Source organism: Rhyacophila brunnea, unplaced genomic scaffold (assembly GCF_057557595.1).
Source record: "Rhyacophila brunnea isolate RB1 unplaced genomic scaffold, BYU_Rbru_1.0 scaffold_13, whole genome shotgun sequence".
NCBI classification, from domain to species: Eukaryota; Metazoa; Arthropoda; class Insecta; order Trichoptera; family Rhyacophilidae; genus Rhyacophila; species Rhyacophila brunnea.
The window spans coordinates 4,142,789-4,156,627 of NW_028232785.1; the positions used below are offsets into that span (position 1 = coordinate 4,142,789).

The 13,839-nt window shown below is 34.2% G+C and overlaps 1 protein-coding gene and 1 long non-coding RNA gene across 2 annotated transcripts; one reads left to right on the plus strand and one right to left on the minus strand.

Annotated features, from left to right (window-relative positions):
- Nucleotides 1-573: 573 nt before the first annotated feature.
- LOC147076193 (uncharacterized) lies at nt 574-4,054 on the minus strand. The gene is made up of 3 exons (XR_015069572.1): nt 3,940-4,054; nt 3,351-3,503; nt 574-2,583 (listed from the first exon to the last, which is right to left on the minus strand). It is a non-coding gene; the product is annotated as an uncharacterized LOC147076193 (long non-coding RNA).
- Nucleotides 4,055-5,799: 1,745 nt separating this feature from the next.
- LOC147076194 (uncharacterized) lies at nt 5,800-10,463 on the plus strand. The gene is made up of 4 exons (XM_085941208.1): nt 5,800-6,032; nt 6,651-6,782; nt 8,714-9,034; nt 9,848-10,463. Exons 1-4 carry the CDS (start codon nt 5,889-5,891, stop codon nt 10,337-10,339), a joined length of 1,089 nt encoding a protein of 362 aa, XP_085797334.1. The 5' UTR covers nt 5,800-5,888; the 3' UTR covers nt 10,340-10,463.
- The last annotated feature ends 3,376 nt before the right edge of the window (nt 10,464-13,839 follow it).

Consider the following 13,839-nt stretch of genomic DNA (forward strand, 5'->3'; position numbering starts at 1 on the left):
TCGAACTTTTCGACGCGCGCATGCGTCCTTATGCTTCCATTTCGTGGAGTTGCCAGCATAAAAGTGTGGCCATGTAAAAACATGACACATCATAACATGAAAACGAGACATTCCAACTTTAGACAAAAACTACACGATTATTTATTTTATTTATTTAAGTAATATAGGTTCATAAGTATTCTACCCTCATACACCTTGTTTGAGAAGCAGCTATCGTTTTTTCTTTTAAAATAATTATATAAATAGGGCACCGCACTGAATTATCTGTAGAAATCATTTCAGAAAAGGGTGCAGATTGTTTTTTTTTTGTATAATTACAAAAAGACTTAAACTTGAATAAAATATATCGGCAACTAATAGCATTGCTTATAATAAACATAATCATTACTTACTGATCTAAGTACTTATGTTATACCGATAACAGATTCGAATCAACATACTTCTTAATTTGAGAGTAAACGATCATCTAAATTCTAAATAAATAGTTGTATGTACGCCTACATTACATGTGATTTTTTGTGATTAAAATATATGGGTTATAGAAAAATTTGTCACAGTAGTATTTTTTTTTTTGCCAGAATGTAACGATTTGTGAGATTTAAGCCTATTAGATCGGACACATGAGAAAATTAACTGATCTCTTATCAGAATGCGACGCTTTGTGTCTTTTCAGCTGCATAGATTGTACGCACGAATAATCACATTGATTACATTTAAATGGCTTTTGACTAGAAAGAGTTTTTTTGTGCATTTTCATCCTACCTAATTTTATACAAGAGTAATCACATTGGTCAAATTTAATTGGTTTTTTGGCAGAATGAGTAATTTTGTGTATTTTTATTGCACTGGATGTTCTACAATAATAATCATAATGGTCAATTTTAAATGGATTTTCACCAGAATGTCTAATTTAAGTAATTTCTACTTACTAGATGTTCTACAAGAGTTTTTACAATGGTCACAATTAAGTACCATATCTAATGCATTTATAACTAAACTTTCAACATTGAAAAGGCTTTTCACCAGAATGAGGAATATTGTGTGTTTCAACTATTGGATCGAATACATGAGTAATTACATAGGTTACATTTTAATGGCTTTTCACCAGAATGATCATTTTGTGTATTTTGATTGCCCCAGATTGTATTCAAGAGTTATCACAATGGTCACAAGAAAATAGCTTTTACCCAGAATTTCATTTTATTGAATTTCATGCCACCACACGTTGACTAATTACATTGGTCATATTTAATTAGCTTCTCGCCAGAAATTTAGTTAGGTTTTTAATTTCATCTTACCGGATGTTTTAGAAAATTAATTACATTGGTCATATTTAAATGGTTTTTCATCAGAATGAGTCATTTTGTGTAATTTCATTGTGCCGGATTCGATACACGAGTAATTACATTGGTCACATTTAATTAGCTTGTCACCAGAATGAGTCATTTTGTGCTTTTTCATTGGACCAGATTGTATACAAGAATAATCACAATGGTTACATTTAAATGGCTTTTCACCAGAATGAGTCATTTTGTGTAATTTCATAGCACTAGATTGTTTACAAGAGTAATTACATTGGTCACATTTAAATGGCTTTTCATCAGAATGAGTCAATGTGTGTAATTTCATCATGCCAGATGTAATAGATGAGTAATCGCACTTGACACATTTGAACGGCTTTTCACCAGAATGATTCATTTTGTGCATTTTCATTGCACTAGATTGTATACAAGAGTAATCGCATTGGTCACATTGAAATGGCTTTTCACCAGAATGAATCATTTTATGTATTTTCATTGTGCTAGATGCTATACATGAGTAATTACACTGGTCACAATTAAATCGCTTTTCACCAGAATGAATCATTTTGTGTACTTTCATTGTGCCAGATGCTACACATGAGTAATTACAACGGTCACAATTAAATCGCTTTTCACCAGAATGAATCATTTTGTGTAATTTCATTGCACTGGATTGTCTACAAGAGTAATCGCATTGGTCACATTTAAATGGCTTTTCACCAGAATGAATCATTGTGTGCGTTTTCATTTTACTAAATGTTTTAGATGAGTATTCACATTGGGCACATTTAAAAGGCTTTTCAGCAAAATGAGTCATTTGATGTACGATCATATCACCAGAATGAGTCATTTTGTGTATTTTCATCATTCTGCATGTCAAACATGAGTAATTACACTGGTCGCATTTAAATGACTTTTTATCAGAATGATTTATTATATTTAGATTTTTGACATTTTTATGACACGCTTTATGAAGCCTCAATAGAGATAACGATGCAAAAAAATCAAAACAAAAACTGCACACAAAATTTTCATTACTAAACGATTTTTTTTGTAACTTTATTACGGCCAATAATAATTTTGGATCTGTGGCGTAAGATTGTATTTGCTTACGTTTAGCAGTGCGACTGACTATATTAGTAATCGTTTCACATACGCCCAATTCTTTTTTAATGTCTTGAGAGTCAATCTGAATTTCATCGTATGGCTCCTGTACTTCTACGATCCTCTCTGGCAATCCGAGACTAGCGAAATATGTCATGGCAGTGGTTGCAGGAATCAACTAAAAGAACGTGGTGGATATTGCATTAACAAGACAAATATCAATCAATAAAAGAAATGTAGGAATTTTGACATACAGGGCTTGATAATTTATATCAGTATGTTTATTTCAAGGAAATACGCAAGGATCCTAAATATGTAATTTCAAACGATTGTTTATGTTCCCAGCACTACATAATATTGTCTGTAATATGGAGATTAGTATACGATGTAGTAGTGGAAGGGTTGTGAGAATGAAAATGAGTTTTTAATTATATAGGTTTAAAATTAAAAAAAAAAGATATTTGTTGAGGCACATCCTACTATCGGTTTAGGTATGATACACCAAAAGAGCGGTGTTCCTCATATACAGAATTTGTGCCTACAGGCATGGGAACAACCTGTTTATTATATAATATATTATACATGCTGTTCCCATTGCTGTAGTCATAAATTCCATATTACCAGCTTGAGGCAAAATTGGCGAATCTTGCATAAAAAGTGAAGATGTATGAAGCTATATACACTGTCAAGCACACCCGATAGAAATAAGTCATTTTTTAATGAAAATTGTACTCAGTTTCTATTGTTTTCATTCTTCAACAGTGAAAGATCAACGTTATAAATAAAAGTTGGATATAGGCACGAATTTCTTAACTCACACCCAATATCACCCTTTCACCCTTTTATGTGACCTTTGAAAACTACATCTACTTTGAAAACCTACCCGTAAATAGAAACATACGGTTAAGGTAGATTATTTTAAATGAATAGATTAGATTGTTATACCTGATTTGCTGGGTTGCATTCGGAATAGGAGCAACTAGGTTTAGTGTTCGCATAATTGCTTTGGTGTACATTCTCTTGAGCAATCTTATTTTCCGAGTCAACCAGCTCGACGTCAGTCTCCAGTTTTATATAAGTGGGGTATTTTGACGGAATCTAAAAAAATACGTCGATTGTATAAATAAAAAAAAATCATATTTGTGTATTTTTATGGCGATATAATAGTGTTTATATTTTTATGCCTGGAAGTTTCACTGTAGGCAAAGAGATTGAAATGAATATGTGAGGTGCGATTTTACCCGCGCACACCTACGTTTTCTTCAGCCAATAACAAAAACAGTGTATCATCCATAATGTTGACAGAATATCCGTGACATATTGACAATTATTTCAAAAAATTTCACGATTGTGGAGGTAACCATATCATCTATATAAATTATGTGCAGATATTTCATGTAAAAAGAAAAATTATTATTATTATCTCATATGAATCAGTTGTTCCAAATGTGTGGTTTCAAAGTCGAAACAAACCCTGTGACATAAACTTCTCCATATATGTACGTACATGCATTGTAGAATATTGTGTACCTACCTGATTTTCTGGATTGCATTTCGAATAAGAGCAACCGGGTTTTGGAACCTCATGAATGCTTTGGCTTATTGTGTCTTTATTATACTCTTTGAAATCAATTCTCTGAAAATTAATATCAGATTGTTTAGTGGTCTTCTGAAACTACAATAATTTATTTATAACTACATTTTAAAATAAAGCAAATCGGATATGTGATAAGGTTGCAGCCTACTATCGGTATTGGAAAATCTGATAAATTATTCTAGAAAGGACATCATGTGCGGGCCTTTATTTCGCTTGCACCCACCGCATGAAGAAACGTACGTTACGTGAAAGTAGGCACTGAATGTTGCATGGAAAGTTTATCAGGTGGGTACGTCCATTGTATATGGGATTCAGTATGGCCAAATCTATTTGGACGCAATCGCTTTGCGCTCACGAACGGAGTATTGTTCATAATACTGCTACATGTTCTTCTTCGCGAAGTGAGTGATACACGTATGAATAACAATGAAAAGTTGAGCGATGTCTTCAAAAATGCAGGCAGTGCGTAGCAATTGCATGGTATTAGAGGAGCCGCCGCCTATTGTGACATTCAACGTTGGGCAAGATGTACGTTTTGTTTTTATTAATAAAACATTGGTTTTCATTTATTCGCGTTGTAGAATCAAGACAGTTTAAGTCAATGGGATATAGAACGGTTGGACTTGAGCGGTTATACTATTTATAATAAGGCTCATTATGATCCTATTGGGATCAGAAAAGGTCGAAAGAAAGAAATTAGATTTGGAAGATTTGGTCTACATTGGTATTACTGATTATTCATATATTCGAGTGTTGTCAGTTCATTCCACCTCTTACAGTTTTCGCACGATCAGTATTTCTGTCAGTGTTATAAATAAAAGTACCTACCTGATGAACTCGCTCCGAATAAGAACAACCCCGTTGCTGATCTTCATAATTAAACGGGGATTTTATGTCTTCAATAGACTCAGTCTTGATGTCAAGAAGCTGAGTATCTCTTTTCAATGTTATTGATGTCGGGTCTGAAACAATATTCTGAAAAATAAAATATTAAGTACCTTTGTCATAAAACCAAGATTATTTTTAGGACGACTGACAATACGTTTGAAGCTCGACCACACACTCGAGGATTCTCAGCTCTTACACTCTGCAATAAGGATATGGAGTCCTTCGTTATCCAATTAGAATAAGTACTTAAAAATATATAGACAACAAGCATAGTTATTGCAAACAATAGGTACTAATCTACATTTATATTTAGAGTTGTCAATGTCGGTAGTATTGATTAATTTGAAACAAAATACATCTTAAAACAAACAATACTACGACATACTACAACAATCTGTTATGAAAAACTAACCTCAAAAGTGCATCCGGCCTCGTCGGTGTCCTCTTGCTTTATGTAGGTAAGCAGCTGGCTGTTTGGATCATGAGCCACAGGTACCTCAATCCATTGTTTCTCTTCTGCAACAGGTTCGGAGTCTTCTCGTTCGCGTTTAATATCCATTTTATGCATGCAATTGGTCATCAAATTGACTGTGGCACAGACGGTAGTAGGCGAGACTTTAAGATATTGACACTCGTGCCAATAGACAATTGGCTAAACGATTGGATCTCTTGGCTATAGACAAATCGTCTGCATTGCAACTGCCATAATAATCAAGACCGATATCACCAATGACTGTCGATTGTCGACCATACATCCAATGTTTCATATTTTTTTAGATTTTATAATAGAATTGATAGGATGCATAATAATTATACCTATTTCGTTTAGTTATTCTCCATATTAAAATAATACATATAATGTGGCAATACTATTCGGTACCCTTTGTCTATGGCGGGAGCATCATCGTCTACTATCACGGCTGCCAGAAACCTGTTTGTCAGGATTGCTTTCAGTGTGACTCCATAATCTGAGAGAACGAACGCTTTGAAATCGTAAAATGGACGTAAAACGCGAAGGAGGTGACTTCGAGCCTGATGCAAATGAGCAACGTCTGTTCGACGTGTCCTTACATGGAAAAAATCCAGAGTTAAATGCTTACATTAAACACGAGTATGATGATTATCCCCGCCACGCTGCCGAGGTTAGTTTTTAAATGTTATTTATTACTTTCTCGGGATAAACATTCTCCATAGAATCGACAAATAATGGGACCAACGATATTATAAAGTATATTATGTACCGAGTCATGTCGGATATCGAATTGGAAATGTTTCAATAACCGTGGAAAAAACTATTTAACACTTTAAAAAAAAACTATAAATGAGTCGCCAGTGACATTTAAACTGATTGATTTAGATAAGAAAAGTTGGTACGTTCGTTTTGAATTACCATTGAGTAGGTAGGTATTCTTATTTTATAAATATACAATATACCAATTGAATTTGTCGACATAATTGAGTATCGACCAGTTTCCTCCACTTAGAGGTGTCCTTATGGCGTTATCTGCATAATTATATTCATAATATTATTTTGTTTTATTTTAAATTTAATTATAATACGTATGAATTGACATTGAAAATTCAAACATTATTGCAGATTAGTATTGTTTGCAATATGCTTGTACCATTATGTTTTAATGAAGTTTGGTGTCAGATAACGATAGAAACCATGCCCACTCAAGTGTTTGTCGAGCTTCACACGTATTGTCGGTCTTCTTAAAAATATTCTTGATTTTATTACACAATGTTTGGTTTTTCAGAACATTGTTTCAGACCCGACAATAATATCATTGAGGACAGATACTCAGCTAATTGACATCAAGACTGAGCTTATTGAAGACATTTATGAAGATCCGCAACAGGGTTGTTCTTATTCAGAACAAGTGAATCGGGTAAGTACCTACCTACTAATACTAATCGTGTGATGGAGTGGAATGATTATAGTGACGGAATGAACTGTAAAACATTCGAATATTTTGATATTGTTAGCTGTCACCAGTAGGTACCATAGAAATAATAAAACAATTTGCATAGGTACCTACTTAATAATTCTTAGATTTTTCTTGTTTTTTCTGCAATAAAGAGCAATACTATATCAATACCTATTAAGTATACTATTCGTAAAACATACCTATTGTTGAAGTAGGTACTTTAACAATATGTGCCTACTGGGTAAAGTATTCAGATAGCAGTGGAGGAGTGATAAAATAAGTTGTGAGAGAGTGCTACCTACTTTAAATGGATCCATTGTCAAAAAATGCACTTTAAACAATTCAGCACCATTTGGTAAAGTGCTCAAATAACATAAAACAGCTCAAATCCAACCGTTGTATATCCCATTGAACAACAAACCGTTCCGATTCTTCAATGTGAATAAATGAAAGCCGATGTTTTATTAATAAAAACAAAACGAACTTGACACTGTTGAATGTTTTAGTAGGTACGTAAACATTGTGTTTGCTATGCACTGCAATTTGGTTTAATACTGCCTACCTCCTACCTGTTTAGTACCTACCTCTTAGTTGTTATCCATGCGACATTCAATACTTACTTTCACTTCTAGCATGTTTTTTCATGCAGTGACTACAGGCGAAACAAAGGCCCGCACATGCATCGCGATTTCCGACAATTAATCATTTTTACCATTATCTAAAATTAATTCAGTACCACCAGTGTCGTCAACTAGAGGGTTGACGTAGGTGCTGAAAATATAAAATACTTTCAATTAAAATTCAGCAAAGGTGCCAGTTAGGATTTATTGTTTCGGTGACAGACAAAAAGAATAACGCAACAAAAAAAATATCTACAACATTGCCATACGAATCATCATTTTCTGTGTTTAATGATTACTGGGTATGGTGAATAGTTAATTGGTAACAAATATATTAGTATTTATTGACAAAGTTTACTGTAATACTACTTATATATTAGAAAACATTTTCTGATACTAGGGAAAGATATTATCTCATCCATATTATAAATTTTATATCTACAATATTTATAATATTAATACCATCGACCTAATTCTAATGGATTTAAGCTATGTACTATTCCAATTGAGTCGCTTTTTGCGACCCGGGTTTCGCCTTTCGGCATCTTGAGGCACTGTGTGCACTCACCTAAAGGCAATAATACACTGACCACGAATACTATTAACTCTGACTTATATATTAAATCAATACAATAAAGTAGGTAAAAACATTATCACCTACCTATGAAGTCTCGGATCACTATTAAAAATACAACAAACAAATTATTAATAGTCTGTATAAAAAACCCTATCTTATTAATAATAATACACTCGATAAGTGTATAATAAATCGTCAAAACCTAATAATAGATCATTAGTAATTATGAACAATAAAAATACTGCACTCAAGAGGTGTAAAATCGTCCTTTCTGGGAACAATGGTAACGTATTGGGAATAAATGGAGTTAACTATCGAGTTAATATATCTACGAGTATCATATCAGTCTTTAAATTAAAAGTTATCAGTTAAGCAATTAATTTTCAATAATATTCTTAGTTTTTTTAATAATATTTTTTTAACTATTACAAATCAACAAATAAACCCACCTAATATATATTTGTATACACACGTATCCATACCTATATCCACACACCTACATACATAATGGTTGTACATCGTAAATAAACCGTCATATTTATTATAGGATATAGCAATGGGCTATTAGGAAAGCTAAGTCGATCATTCAAGATAGGTAAGCTCGACGGTAGGATATGTTATTATTAGAATTTACAATATTTATGACAATATTCATGATAAAATAATTCAAGGAACATTCTCTTCATTTTTTTCAGCCCGGAGCACACAAAATGCCTAAGATACAAGCCGCAATGCCGTACGATGCAATTACAATACACGAACATGACATTAAGCAGGAAATAGTGAATGCTCCCGATAAAGAAATATGTTTAAAATTGACAAGAGATTCCTTTCATCTCAATAATTTTGTATGCAACGTGTGTTGTGCATTTTTCTCTTCAAAAAAGATTCTGACCTACCACAAGTGTATGCATGACGTATCTCTGACTTATAATGAAGTGGCTCTCCTTCGAGCACAAGCCTTTCAAGAGTTTGGTGAACGCTTGGATTCGTCAATGTTTAATAACGATTCACAGGTACGTTCCATTGCCATTGTGTTATTGCTACCTTTACTTACTTTATATTTATTAATTTAAACACTTCGGAATAGTATGAAATATATATGGTTGCGTTTTTCATCGAGGACTGTAATTAATTAGTGAAATGATTGTGATGGTGGAGTGGATGCTGGGGGGAGGAAGTTACACGTAGGATGCAAAGCACTAACATTTAATGATGTTCTGCGATCTTGCTAAAGCTAGTCCTTGGTGCATGCCCTCATGTCATAGTAGGCACTCGCATGGTACACTTTGATGAATAATAATAAATGATAAATAAGGAAATAACATGGCCGGTAACATGGCAAGATATGGTTTGATTAACAATGTTTGCACGGAGACTCGGATAGAATATTATTTCATAATCTACATAATGTACTCTTATTCATCGGCATCGCTCGCATAGCATATTAAAATCACAAGGACGTATAGTTATAATCCGACAGCTTTAAAAAAATCACTCTAATTGCAATGCACAAAAGAAATCACATTGGGGTGGATTGTGTACCTACTGGTAATTATTATCGTATCCAATATGTCATTTTATTATTCACATGCCTATTCGCTTCCCAGGCAATTTTCTCTTTGGCGGTTATTCAAAGTCGAGTTCGAAGCATGGTAGTACGTAGCGGCTGTTTACAGTAAATATCGAACAATGGTCGGACATCAATTAACGGTGGGGTTTTTAGTTAACAAAATCTGGAGTAGGCACTATTGATAACGAGAAACAAATTGTTTTAAAAAACCTGCTTAGGTACTTTTTAATTTTTGTTTGTATTCTTTTCGTTCCAGGCCAACAATATTAAGTGCAGTATACCATCTGATGAAAGTGATCTCGTCCATGTTTCATCATCTTTGGACAACGATAAAGCATTGCGGATTATGGAATATAAACGAGATGATCGTATAACTGTGGACAATGCATCTATCCCTCGACATGACGTAATCGATGTCTATCAAGAGTTGGATACATCGAATAGGAAGGAAGCTCGCCTTGTATTGAAGAGAATTTTATTTTATTACAGATATTACGTATGCAACTTTTGCTACAGATTCTTTTTAACCAAAAACATTCTGCAAGAACATAGAACTTGTCACACGTCTTCCGTTTGCATTGAAGCTGTTCCTGATTATCTAAAAAATAAATTTGCTTTAAACCAGGAAGGAATCACCGATTCTAATGGAATATATTATTGTGATGATGTACATTCAAAGAAATTAAACATTCAGCATCAAAAAAAAATTAAATATCTGCACAGAGAAACTGATACTTCTGGGATATAGTCCAAAATTTCCTACGATGAAATTGACATACAGCAACATGACATTAAAAAGGAAATGGATTTTCAAGTATGTTCTCTCCAGCAAGAGTATCCTGTTGGTGATGTCACTACTACATCATCTGATCAAAATAATAAAACTATGGGATCCAAAACACGTTTTCCTCAAGACAAATTGAATAAACCAAACAACTCTACAGGTGCACATCTAGATCCGCGTAGAACACCTGATCAATCTATAATTGACACCTCGCTACCGTATTATGATATTGAAATCCACGAAAATGATATTAAAAAGGAATTATTAGCCCTGACCAGAGAAAAAGAAGTCTGCTTGAAGTTGAAAAAAAATACGTTCTATGATAGAAATTTTGTATGTCATGTATGCTTTGCTTTTTTCTTCTCTGAAGACATTTTAAAGGAACACAAATTGGTTCACAGCGTGTCTTTGTCTGGCAATGATAACAATAATGACAATATAAAACGGCTTGTTTGCAGGAAATGCGGATATAATACAGGAAACGCTTCCGTTTTCAAAAAACATAAAATGATCCATAGTGGCGGAATTTCGTTCCTGTGCAAAATATGTGGTTATGGTACAAGAAAAATCAGTCACATGAAGCGACATGGCATGATCCATGGTGGAAAAAAACCAATAATGTGCGACGTGTGTGATTATAAATGCAGAGATTCCACTACATTGGAAAGACATAAAATGATTCATAGTGGGGAAAAGCCTTTAGCATGCAACGTATGTGATTACAAATGCAGAGATTCTCGTTCATTAAAGACACATAAACTGATTCATAGTTGGGAAAAACCTTATGCATGCAACTTATGCAATTATAAATCTAGAGATAAAAATACTTTAAACGAACACATGTTGGTTCATGTTAGCGTGAAACCTTTTAAATGCAATTTGTGCGATTTAAGATATAAAACAGCAGGCAAATTGAACAGACACAAAATTATTCATACCGTAAGAGCCAATAAATGTGATAAATGTGATTTTAAAACCTGCCGAAAGAGTCAGCTAATAGAACATGTTATGACTCATACTGGAGAAAAACCATTTAAGTGTAAATTATGCGATTACAAGTGCAGAAGGCGTTCTCACTTGAAGTTACATAATATGGTTCATAGTGGTGAAAAACCATTTAAATGCTCTGAATGTAATTTTTCCTGCACACACTCCAGTAACTTTATTATACACAAAATGATTCATACTGGCGAAAGACCATTTAAGTGCACTGAATGTAATTATTGCAGCACACAATCTAGTTACTTAAAGAAACATAAAATGATCCATAGTCGTGAACAAAACCACTAAGTTATTGTTTGGCTTACTATAAAGGTATGTCTTAGAGTAAAATATGTACAGCGACACCATTTTACATGTTCAATCAAATACATTTAATCAGAAACATTGCCCTGACATATAAGTCTATTTCCTTAAAGCAGGAGTTCTCCAAGGGTGTATTCTCATATGTATTTAATAAATTTGAAGTAAACTTATTTCAAAGCAACGATACAGCATAGGCCATGTTTTGGAAAAAGGTTCCCGCCTCCGCTCCCGTTATGTATATGCAGTCATGTCGATGCGCGACGTCTATCATAACCCTTAAGTGTGCCAGTTCATAGAATTTAAGCCTTCATTTTTGTCCCGAGCAGAGTCGCACGGGACTGGTGATGCAACCTTGCACCGAAGTGCAAAAGTAAATGGATTGTATTTATTTATCGGCAACTATCAAAGTGTCTTTAGTTTGACGAGTCGCAATGTTGGTCGGGGTTGTCCCGCTCTCCGTACGCTCTGGTGAATTCAGTAAAGGCCTCAAAATTGGCCTCGGTTGCCACCATATACGCGTGTCCTATTGGGCCCGAATGGGTTCAGACCCGGGCAAACAACTCCTCTCGTTCGAGGCCCATAAGTGGACACAGCATAGGCCAGAAACAATTAAACGCACCTAAGCCGAAGTGGCTATTTTCTGTGGGTGGAAACAAGGTTTCACGTCTAGTAAAAATGTACATTCTAGCCAAAGTAATTTCGCCAAAAGTCCGTGTACGCCAAATGTACACTTCATAGTTTAAATGTGTAGAAAAAGACACCTGCCATAGGGACAAATACATATTCCTTAGTTTTTTCAACAAGATTTCAGAGTAGGTTATCTACAATCGAAAGAATATCAAAGTGGTGTGGGAGATGGGATCACACAAAACTCTCAATTGTTTGACACGAAAAGCTTTCACCTGGTGACACATCCCAGAACGTCGGCCCTCTGCTGACGCTCACTATCAAGCATTTGGCGACCGAACCATGTACCCTGACCACATAGTCAACAGGACCAACAAGCTTTATGCGTCGATCTCTTGATTAGTCCCACGGCTTAAACTAACGAATCTTTCAGGTGAACCGTGGAAGAAATAAAAATCAGCCACGAGGTTTATCAAATGTAGTAGTTACAATAATTTGCCATACTATGTAAAATGATAGTATCACTGGCCACAGAACGGGGTAACAGAACCGATAATAATACCATATAGTGCCTATACTGCGACAATCGACCATATAAATATGACGACCATGACGTGGACTCACAAAGTTTAGATGGATCTTTCACCAGAAGACAACAGAAGAAGAAGATCGGAGGATATGACTATACTTCCCTCCCTCTGCTTACCATGATTACAATTAAGTGCCGATTTTCGTACCACAACTACCTCAGATCGCCCCATTATAATATCACACGCCATACACATTAATTAACTGTGTTACAATATGAATATCTTTTAAACCAATAAACACTATTTTGCACAATACCGCAAAAAAAACTTATATTTTTTATTATTTATTATTATTATTATTATTATTTTTTTATTGAATTAAAAATGTTTTATTTCAAAAGTTTTTATGAGTTTCACAACTGTCTATTGACACGAATAGCCGATTTTTAATATTAGATGTACGTAGGTACGTGTTTTGAGAACTATTATAGCAAATTAATATATATTATGTAAACAATGATGATACCAGAGTAAAAGAAATCCCCAAAGATTATAAAAGGTAAGTTGCTAAGGTATAATTATTAATTATATTTTCGTCCATACGTAGGTATTTGAGTTACAATGAACAACTAATCGGTTCATACGATAAATTGACTTTGATAAGATTTATTATTTTAAATCAGTATCATTAATAAAATACCTACTCTATCGTATTACTTTTCATCGACAAATAGACGTCACTTATACCATAGCGGAACCGAACCAGGTTACATGTAAATTGTACGACAACATTATGGCCTAAAGCAGGTGCGCATGTTGCAGTTGACAAAAAAACAAAAAGCCTGACCTGATTTGTATGATTGTATTTAAGTACATGTAACATATTATGACCCAAATTACGTAATAAAGCTTCTTCTTCGGCCTAGCCCGGCCTATAGCTGGGCCATATGAACACCACGACGCACTTCCAAGAATCCCTGAGGCTCGACACCGTTACGTAAT

Bases quoted from the DNA above. Each gene is read 5' to 3' on its own strand.
- LOC147076194 (XM_085941208.1), top strand. From the start codon at position 5,889: ATGGACGTAAAACGCGAAGGAGGTGACTTCGAGCCTGATGCAAATGAG. The intron at 6,033-6,650 runs GTTAGTTTTTAA...TTGGTTTTTCAG, and splicing joins ATCCCCGCCACGCTGCCGAG to AACATTGTTTCAGACCCGAC. The intron at 6,783-8,713 runs GTAAGTACCTAC...CATTTTTTTCAG, and splicing joins ATTCAGAACAAGTGAATCGG to CCCGGAGCACACAAAATGCC.